This window comes from Equus caballus, chromosome 7, assembly GCF_041296265.1.
Source record: "Equus caballus isolate H_3958 breed thoroughbred chromosome 7, TB-T2T, whole genome shotgun sequence".
Lineage (NCBI taxonomy): Eukaryota > Metazoa > Chordata > Mammalia > Perissodactyla > Equidae > Equus > Equus caballus.
This window is the reverse complement of record NC_091690.1, coordinates 75536217-75547352: the sequence shown is the minus strand read 5'-3', so window position 1 is coordinate 75547352 and position 11136 is coordinate 75536217. Positions and strand designations below refer to the sequence as shown.

Sequence of the window (11136 nt, the reverse complement as noted above, 5' to 3'; positions counted from 1 at the left end):
CTGACCAGCAAAAGCTTTTCTTTTCAAGACCTGCCTCCCTCAGTTTTATTCTAGGCCTATCTTTTTGGTGAAACACTACAGAAAAGTGAGAGGACAGCTCATGTTCAGTTAAAACTTGGAGGCATTTGCAGGAGAGGACAAGAATATTACTCACAGAAGCCTGGCGAAAATGCTCTGCAGTCCGAGCGAGAGGAATTATATCTACCACTCTAATTTCTAATTTGTGCTACTGGGTCATTTCAGTATAAATTGAGGTTAGTTTCTGAACATAGAACGAAAATATTTCAGTAGAAGTTAATAGAAGCTTTAGAAGCAAGGGCTTGAATTCTAATCATAAGCTTTCTTTAGTTTGCTCACAGGCATTTCTGAACCTCAGACCATTCATATATCACACAGTCACTGTTGATCTCAGGTAGATATTTAGTGGTTCAAATATGATAAAAAAATATATAAATAATTTTAAGATGTCTAAAAGTACTTTTAGATACTAGGATATGATTATGACTAATGAATAAACTTAAGGAATTGGATAATAGTATCTGTTTTTTTAAACTATGTAGAGACCTCCATTAATAGCCAAATTTTCTTATGAAAGAATCATTGAGTCATGAGGAATAAGGGACAGATGGTTAAATGACAGGGGCTTTAGTAACAGACCTAGGATGTTGTACTGCTGTGGCAACAGGAGGAAAGCATGGCTGTAAAAGAATAGATTAGTAAAACACTGAGGTAATTAAGTATCTGAAGGAACTGATTTAGTTGATTGATTGTTTTAATATCGCTGTGGTGTTAGGGACAGCACATGATGCTAGGCATATGGCTAGAGCTTCAATCTCTGAGTATGCTTGTCACATAGCTGCAGAAGCTGGATAGGTGAGACATCCACTATTCTGGAAAATGTCCATCTACATGAGCAGAGACCTGAAATTGATATTTAGTAAAGCCATTGTACGTATGTGACTTTGGGCAAAGCCTTTAAGTCTCTAAGCCTCGGTCTACTTATCTATGATGTGCCTTTCTTTGATGTCATTCAGTTATTTTAAGTTATAGATATGGGAAGTAAAATATAAAAATTCAAATTGTAAGTGGACTATGGTAAATATTTTCATATATTATTTAATTTGATTATATACAGTATTGTGAGATATGGTTTATTCCCATTGTAATTAAATACATTAAAACAATGAGCAAAGGAGCAAGAACAAGAAAGTCACGAGAATGGCACCAGATTGTTGCAATTATAATGGGTCACTCTATCACAGTCTAGGGGTGGGCTAAGTTCAATCTAATACCCTGGGGATCATGTGGCTGATATTTTTATTGTGTCTGTCAGAGATGGCCCAAGGCCGTGTCCACAGATGGGAGAATTCGAAATCCAGTTGTAAGTTTTAGTGACAACAAAAGGGAAGTTCCAGGATCAACAAGGTTGATATAGCTCACAAATCAATTGTAACCCTGGAACAAATTATAACATTCACTTAAGTAAAATTCTGGCTTCATTGCAGTGCAGGTACACGTAAATGAAACTTGGTGTAGAACGTGAAAGAGAAACCAAACTCCAGACACCTAAGATTTAGTAAATGAGGTAAGTGCTATTTACTCATGGATGTGTGGACTTCTGATTGCATAAATTTCTGATAAGAAATTTTGAGGGCTGATTTATCTACCTCTCTAATTACTAACCACACTCAGTGAATACACAATGCTTTTTGAAGTATCTATACATATGCTGTGACATGACTTGATTAATCTTGTGGGTTTTCTCTATTGGAGAAAACTAATGCCAAGCATTTATTGACTGAGTTTTTTCTGACATTCATTCTAAAAGGTTTCCACCAAGATTCCTTAACAAATGTAAAAGAATTCTCGACATGGAGAGGTCAGGGTCTTGCAAAATATTCTTACTTAACATTATACACAAAAATAGTGGCAAGTAAATGATGAATCTAGAAGTACATAGAAACAAACAATCCTATCCAAATAGCAATAGAAAACAGGAGAATACTTTATAAACTTAGGGGAAGGAAAAGCAACTTATTAAGGACTCAGAACTCAGAATCGATAGGAAAAAAAAGTTGGCATATAACTATATAATAACCATAAACCATTTTGAGTCTTAAACAGTAATATATTAAAAGAAGTTAGCAATTCTGGATAATTTTTCAAAGTCATTCTCCAAATTGTACATATAATGTCTCTACAAAGCAGTAAGTGTTAAGAAAAAACTTAACAGAGAGACATGTTACTATCTTCTCAATATTTGTGTGTTTTTCTTCCTCCTAGGAGTCTACATATTTATGTGAGAAAATGGCCGCTTGGGACAGCCTCAGGACAATCTCTAATGCCAGTATTCGACAGTCTCCTTCATTCTACCTCACTGGAATTCCTGGCTATGAGAATCTTCATCACTTTATATCCATTCCCTTTTGTGCATTCTACCTGATTGGAATAGTGGGCAACTGCACAATTCTTCACATCATCCACACTGACAAGGGTCTCCACGAGCCCATGTACTACTTCCTGGCCATGCTGTCCTTCACTGACATAGGCATGTCCATCTCCACCCTGCCCACTGTACTGAAAATCTTATGGTTTGAGGCCAGAGAGATTGAAGTGAATGCTTGTGTAGCCCAGATGTATTTTATTCATACTTTTTCTCTGATGGAGTCAGCTGTGCTCCTAGCCATGGCTTTTGACCGATATATTGCCATTTGCGATCCTTTGAGGTATTCCAGCAAACTTACCCCACAACGCATTATCTATATAGGGATCTTCATTGTAATCAGATGCTCCATTGTCCTCCCTGTTGTTCTTGCTCGTATTCCCACATTTTCCTTCTGTCACTCCCATGTTCTTTCCCACTCTTTCTGCTTGCATCAAGATGTCATTCGTTTGGCCTGTACTGACATCTCATTCAACATTTCGTATGGCTTGTTTGTTGTTGCATTTTATTGGGGTATAGATTCTCTAGGAATATTTTTGTCTTATGCTTTTATCCTCCACTCTGTGTTAGGCATTGCATCCCAGGGAGGGAAGCTCAAAGCCCTCAATACGTGTGCCTCCCACATTTGTGCTGTGCTCATTCTGTACGTGCCAATGATAGGGCTCTCCTTAGTGCATCGCTTTGCAAAACACTCCTCCCCCATTATCCACATAACCATGGCCAATATTTACCTGTTAGTTCCACCAGTACTCAACCCAATTATTTATAGCATCAAGACAAAGCAGATTCGCCAAGGCTTCCTAAGGATATTGTCAGCCAAAAGGGTTGGGTTTGCTCACACTTAGAAGGCATAAGATTCCCTATTATTTTGACCTTTGCATCAATTTTATTCATCCTGAAGATAACCTGTTCAGAACTTCTTGTATACATTTGGTGCATAATAGTTCCATGATATTTCACAAATTCAACTTGTCCCTTCAAGAAAAAATTTGCAATTTTTTGTATCATTATTTCTTAGCTTTAAAGTACCTCAAAATCCTAGTGCCAGGATGTTCAGCCAGAGGAAACTTATTTCATTCAAGTAATTTATGGAGATATTTTCCACTCAGGTTTGAAGAGAAGTCCAATTTTTCATATTAAAACTAAGACTTAGAGAAGTTAGTTACTATTCAAAAGTGACAGAAATAATATGTAGCAGAGTTGGCACTGGTAACTTGGCACACTTTATTTCCATTTAGGCAAAGTAGATCTCATTCTCCAGACTTTGAGCCAAATCATAATTAAATGGATGCTTGACTTTAGAGATGGGATAACTGAAAAGATTGCATATCTGTGTTTCCTTTACTTCTATTAGAGTCAATTTCAGAAAAAGCTTGGGCAACAAATGCAAAGAATTAGTTTTCTCTCATGGAGAAAACTCACAAGATAAATCAAGACTTCATACCAAAGGGTCTGTATACTCATCCTGAAATGGGGTAAAAAAATATATACCAAAATCCCTTGGTTAGTGGCAAGCAAACGGCAAGCAATAGGATATATTGGAGTATATAAGGACACCATTTGGTGTAAACCTAATTCTACTTGACCTTGTTTTTCCAAAAGGGCCTCACATGGCCATTGAGCATGCATTGTATATCTGCTTTAAGCATTTGCTCTGTCCCTAAGACAAGAAAGATAAAGGTGCAAATTCCCCCACATTGGCATTTCCTTGAGGATGAACATCTCTCCCTAGGTTAGCAATCGATGCTGCGCTCACCCTGTGACCACCCAGCTGGAGACAACACATGGGCTACCTGCTGTGTCTGCTGAGACAGCAGACCTACTACCTGGTGTGTCCATCAATCGCTGTGCCAAAAGAGCAATCGTGTGACTATTGTAAAAGTGACATTTCAATCATATGTGATACATGCTCTTTGATGCTATAGAACCCCACTGTACATTTCACTTCTTTAGTGCTCTTCCTTTCTTGGAGAAGGAAGGCCCTGGGCTGAGCTAGTCCTCAGATCTGGCTCATAATAAACTCACCCCAGTGTTCATTTATAGATTGGTTATGGATTATTTTCACCAAATTAGTGTATACTTCTATTAGGCAGAATATTTCATGTGCAGAACTTTAAACAAATTAGAGCAAGAGAGATGCCAAAATATCACCACGAACTGTGACTGCCCACAAGTCTTAGTATCTAACACGATTCCCTAGGAAATAAGGGGAAAAGAACAAACTAATTTTCAATACTCAAGCTTCTTAAAGTTTACATTCTAATGGGAGAATTGAAATGGGTCTGGGATAATTAGAGGGTTCAAAGAGAACCCAAACTAATTATTTTTGTACAACACTATTTTAAATCACACCCTCCCTCCCGTAAAAAACGCTGCTTACCTTGGTTAAATAATAGGAAGCTGAAAAATGTACACAAACACATCTTATAGAATATTATGGCTAGGATAACCTGAAAAGAAGGAAGAATATAGAAAACAATGAAAAGAATTAAAAACTATAATAACTATGATTTATGAAAATCATTTAGGGAGTAAACTTATCTCAAAAAACAGAATAAAGAAATAGACAACAAACTTTTCGGTTCCAAATGAATTTAAAAGAGCAAAAATCAAGACCAGCCTGGTGGTGTAGTGGTTAAGTTCACACACTCTGCTTTGGTGTCCCAGGGTTTGCCAGTTCAGATCTTGGGCACAGACCTAGCACCATTATAAGCCATGCTGCAGCAGGTGTCCCACATATAAAATAAAGGAAGATGGGCACAGATGTTAGCTCAGGGCCAATCTTCCTCCAAAAAACCAAAAAAGTATCAAAAATCTATGAAAATATACTTTAAACATGGAATGAGATAGGAAAGTAGAATTATAGTAAAAGAGTCCAGTTAGTGCTAGAGAATAAACCAAAAAGAATAAATAAATACATTCAGTTATGGCTTATAGATGACAAAGACATTATTTCTTCCATTCTGACTATGTGGTCTCATTTTCCACAACAGTCGAAGCTCCAGGGCAAATCATAGGTGGTTCCCATGTACTTTGCTCTATGTGCATTGCCACTTAAGGAATTTATTCAACTTTTCTTTGTAAAAGAGACCTCTTATCTCCTTCTTTTCTGAGCTGATTTTCTCCCTGTCTTCTCCTTACCCTTCTTCAGTCCCAGTTTTTTCTCATTGTCACATATAGAAAAACGAAGTCTACAAAGACTTATCTGAAGCATTCTGTCTTACACTTGGGCAACTGGCTTCTTTGTGGTGACTCCTCATTTTGGGGGGAGAAAAAGGACTTTTGGCCTGATTAACCAAAAAATGGGCATGAGGCTTCTTGCAAGAAAACAATGAAGAAAAGATTACATATATTAAAACTTCAACATGTAATAAACTTGCAGATAATGATAGCAACGATGATGAACACAGAAACAGAGAGAGAATGGGACGGAGAGAAGTATACATGTAAGTGAAGTAGACATTTCTGCTTTGTATTAATTAAGGTTCTGTCAGTAAACAGATGCCATGCTCAAACTGGACAATGAGAATTTGATAAGGGGATCAGGAGCCATTGAAAATATGTGGGCAGGATTTAGGAAAACCAAGAAGGCAGAATACATATTTACATATGTGTATATTCCAGTTGGGAGTTTGCTGCCATCACTAGGCCTGAAGTGGCAAGGGAAAAAGAATTTACTAGAACTCAGAAAGGGCAACATGTGGAGAAGGACACTTGTTGAGAGATGCAGCCACCATGAGGAAGCCCAAATGAAGGCTTGGTGGGGAGTCCGGGGAGTAAACATCCCAACTTTATGTTCTTCTGTATTTCTGTTCCCTGTCAAGGAAGGTTTGACCAAGTCAAACCAGAAGCCAGAGAGCAAAAGGACCTGTTGATGCAATCCATTATGGTCAGCACACAGAGCAAGGTAGATGTGGAAAATAGACTAAGCTTGCCCTTCTTCCAGAAAACACTCTGATTTTCATATTTTTATCCACTCTCGGGTTTTGTGGTCTAGGTAGTGCTCTATCCACACCTCTTAATGTGGATATTTGTCCATCACATTCTCCTCATCCTAGTGAATCATTTAAAATTGAGCTTATGACCTAAGGTTTCTCAAAGAATTGACAGTGGTGAAATAGCTTTCGTTTTAAATTACCTTTCTTTGTATACCTGAGAAATATATAGACCATATGACAAAAGAGTATGGTTGCATTGACTAATGATAATCCTCTAAGTTTGGGATCCTTGATCATATCAAACTTAGATGACGTCAAGGTGATTTAAATTAATATTGTAGGAATTAAGATATAAGGAGAATTCTGAGGCATTCAGTGTCAGTGAAGACAGTAAGTTCAAAACATTTCTCTGGTAATTTCATAGGAGACCTCTGAAGATGGAGTTGTGAGGGTCTTTCTAGTGGTAAGGTACAAATAGCCTCTTGTTTTCGTAGACTATCAGTGGATGGTGAATTTGTGTAGTAATGGAGTCAATTTTCTTCATGAGAATTATTACTTCTATTAAGGTCACCAATTCCTAAAAAAAGCCAATTCTCAATTGAATGTATTAAACATAAGTGTATGAATATTGGTAAGTTATAACATGTAAGCAATAAACAATATCTGAGTTGAGTGAATAGATGATAGAGTCGTTAGGTGTTATAATTAAACCAATATTGCAGAGATCAAAACCAGAGTTGGAAAAATTAACAGCTGACTATATTATTTAAAACAATTTCTGTACTACATAGGACTGAAATTACAAATGGAGCTTCCACCCTGATGAGAGATTTCTTATCATTTAGTAGTCCACATGCCAACCCTGCTGCATGGCTCAGTCGATATTACACATCTAGAAGTCAACATTGTCGACAGGTAGGGAATTTCATTCATTGAGTACAAGCTTTGATTTATAATCAGATCAAATGTATCTAATCTGTTTTACGAGGAAGAACTCTACAGCACAGTGAAGAAAGCATCACTCTAGAGAAACAAATCTGAGTGATAAAATTGCCTTTTTTGTATGATTTTTTTAACAGATTTTATTTTTTAGAGCCATTTTAGTTTCACAGCAATACTGAGTGGAAGGTATAGAGATTTTCCATATACATACTCCCTATTATATGGTTTTGAGGGAGGCAAATCTCATAACTGAGTCTCATTTTTATCCAGTATATAATAATAGAACTGAACTAGAGTCACTTCCAGCTCTTAGCTTATAGACTCTATGTCCCTCTACAGTTTAAGTCCTTAATAAATCTTTGTCATTGGCTACACAATGTCTAAAATTTTTTAAAACCCTATCACATTCTGGATACAAACTAATATTTCGTCTTCTGTTTCACTACATCATTTGTTCCAGACGTTGAGGCAATACATGTTTGAGAATCTTTACAGCCTTCTTGCCCCTGTGTTCCCAGACTGTAATGTTCTACTGCAATCTGAGTGGTGTGTGGGAAGGACCATAAACTGAAATGGTGGCACTGACAGGGTTACATGCACTGTCCTGCCTTTATCCTGGGTCCTCATCTCTCTAAGGACTGGAGGAAGATTTATTAACTCATCCTTCTGGCTCTGAGCATTAAAACCATCTCCTATCACAAGAGGAGCTGTTCTACCAAGTACGTGAAAACTGGGAAAGAGAGGAAGATGGACACCCAAAATGTGAGAAGGAAAACCAGGGGACTGGTTCAAGAAGGGATAGGTTTTCACTCCATCACAGGAGATAATTTTCACCAAAATATCTTTATTGTTCATGTCCATGCTTGTAGGATTCTAGCCATACTCAGACCTTTCATATAGGCCTTGCCGAAGATTCGTTGTAGGCGGTCTCTTCTCCATCCATGGGTGTGATACTTATCACAGAGTGAAGGACTATTTTTTCAGATGTGACAGAAGGGGAATTCCAGAATAAGATTGGGGTTACACTAGACAAGCTTCCAATCTCTTCCAATCCCAAGTATCAGTGAACATTTAATTACAGCTCAGAGGTCTAAACTCTACATTGTAAGTCCTCCAGACTTTTGAGTTTATAAACTCACTCCACAAACTCTATTCCCGTCCTCTGAGGAATGGTGGAAGACATTGCAAGGCCGAGTGAATGAGTTTGAAATTATAGGAGCAGGAACAGCAGTAGTTGGACAGTCAAAATGAACCAGTGTTACAATATGAAGTGTTTTGATATGATCAGCAGACCAGAAACCAATGACTATATGGAATATAGTGAATATTTATATGTGCTAACTTCAGGATACTAACGTGGCTGCTCAGATTCCTAGCTCACTGAAATTCCGAAGATATCATTCATTTTGTTGGTGAGACTTCCTATTTTATCCTGGACTCAAGCTTTTTTTTTTTCCACCCAAAATTGGCACTGAATAAAATGAACGATATATACGCAGGGTCATTATACTTATCAGAGGAATTTTGGAGTCAGAGCAAAAGATTAAGAGATCATTCACATCTCAGGCTATACTGAATCTTCACTGGGTGAAAAGAAGGTGACACTGATAAAATTCACTTCCCACCTTCAGCTTACTTAGGTCACTTTTGTGAAATGACCGCACATGTTTTCTTCTATGGAGGATATTCCATAGTCTCTCCATATCTTCTTCCCTCCTTTATACTTGAAAGAATTATTGTTGTTGTCGTCATCATTGTCATCTTCATCATCACCATCATCTTCACTGTTATTTTATGGTCATTATATCTAAGGCTCTATGCTAAGTACTTTACCCACAATATTTACTTTAATCCTTAGTATAATCCTGTCAAATTGTTGTTATCTTCAGTTTACAGAGGAGGCAACTTTGGTACAGAGAGGAATAAGTCATTTGTCTAAAATTAAAAAGACAGCAAGCATTGGAACTAGAATATAACCTAGGTCAATATGATAGCAGAACCAGAAAAACAGAGTCTGAACAAGGCAGATGATGGATAACTGTCTCCTTAAAACTTGAAGCAAAAGCCACTGAAATGACTGAAGGTGCTTCAGACTGGTCTCCAGATCAGAAATCTTCCAGTTTTCAATTAAACTTCATATTTACTCCTTCTTGGCAGTAGGTTTGAGAGGTTATAAAATCCAAGAAATGGTCTGAACTGACCAAGCAGTGAGGTGGAAAGAAGGCAGATTTCAAGTTTGGATTATGGATGAGAACTTCAAAAAGAATCAACAAAAGAAACAGATGATGTTAGAAATTCTGGGTATTGAAGGTAATAATGAGTCGAAGTGTAGAAAGAAGGGTGAAGTAGACAAGCAGGAATTTTGGGGAGGCAAGGCCATAATTATCAGTTCATATAGTGTATGCGTAGAATTTATTATAATACAAATAGCCAGAAAGACTGAATTTACCTCTGGAATTTACTTCTTTGATTTCTTGGTTATAGATATTTAATTTCCTAGACAATTGCAATTATTAAACATCCCAGGCAAATATCTTCTGCATTCGAAGTTTACCTACATTAAAATAGAGGAGATTGAAGGGGATTTGATGTTCCCAACGGCTGAATTAGACTTTACAAGACAGGAAGATGCCAATTTACAATGTGAACTAATTTATCCTGTGGATTCTAATTTTTCAAAACAGCATTTTGGTGAGCCTGGATGCTCGGCAAATGATGGATGGCGGGATTTTGACAGGCAGCCCAGTTTTCTTACTTCAGAGATATTTTTCTTGACCGCAGAAGAAGTGTCGGAATCTAGTGGAGGAGAAATATGTTTTCTCATTTGGTCTGAGCAGAAAACATTGGATGTCAAGATCAGATACCAATAGGCTTTTTCTGAGCATGAATTTTTTCTTGTTACTTTGTTTTCTCTTGTTTTTGCTTTCAATCATTAGTTTCTACTCTATCTATCCACAATCCCTTTCTGTCTACTGTTTTACATTTTTTTGTAAAAGAACCAGTCTCTAAATGATTGTTCAGCTCTGAATCTTTAAAATCAGTCAGACTCAATTACACTTTGCTTAAATTATATATTGTATTACAATAAGAGCATTACATATAAAATTATATATTTTATTAAAACTTTTAAAATTCATACATTGTTCTAAGTCTATCTTGTCTATCCTCTATTTAGCTCTTGGGGATACTGGTCCAAGACAAAATTGATATTAGAATTGACTATCTGTGTATACCAGCCCTGTTCCATCAACTATATAGTTGGAGATATGTTAGGAAGAGCAAGAACTGTGCTGACACAGACTCGCCTGAATTCTGTAAAGATAACTTGCATGATGATTTAATATTACTGAAAAAACTATGAAGCTCAGACAGATAAAGGCATTTCATGTAAATCACTGCAAAAGTCATTTGAAGAAAAAAAAAAAGGCCAGTGAAAGGCCAGTAATCTTGGCCAAGAAAGCTCCTGAAGAAACTATAAAATTAAAAACATAGTTTAGAAGAGGTTGTGTGTATGCTGCTCAGGGTAGTGTCTTTAGAACATCTTCCATATTCAGATAGGATGTTGATGAGTCTGCATCTGGGATGCAGAAGGGAAGGTTGTTTTGTTTATAAAGCGAATATTTTACTTAACTGACAACACTCAGCAATGCAATAAAGAAAGAAAAGACAAATGTGGGGATGAATTTAGGAGTGATTATAGGTAAGCCCTGATGTTTTGTTTTGTCTTTTTCCTGACATAGGTGCTGATCTTTTCACTGCTTTCCCCAGTGGAGTCTGATTGTGAAACTGGATTGTGGTTTAACGGTAAATCCT

At 37.0% G+C, this 11136-nt stretch overlaps 1 protein-coding gene across 1 annotated transcript; it reads left to right on the top strand.

The window, feature by feature from the left end:
* Nucleotides 1–2307: 2307 nt before the first annotated feature.
* On the top strand, nucleotides 2308–3288 carry OR51L23 (olfactory receptor family 51 subfamily L member 23). The gene has a single exon (XM_001497813.4). The coding sequence runs from the start codon at nucleotides 2308–2310 to the stop codon at nucleotides 3286–3288; it is 981 nt and encodes a 326-aa protein (XP_001497863.2).
* Nucleotides 3289–11136: the final 7848 nt, after the last annotated feature.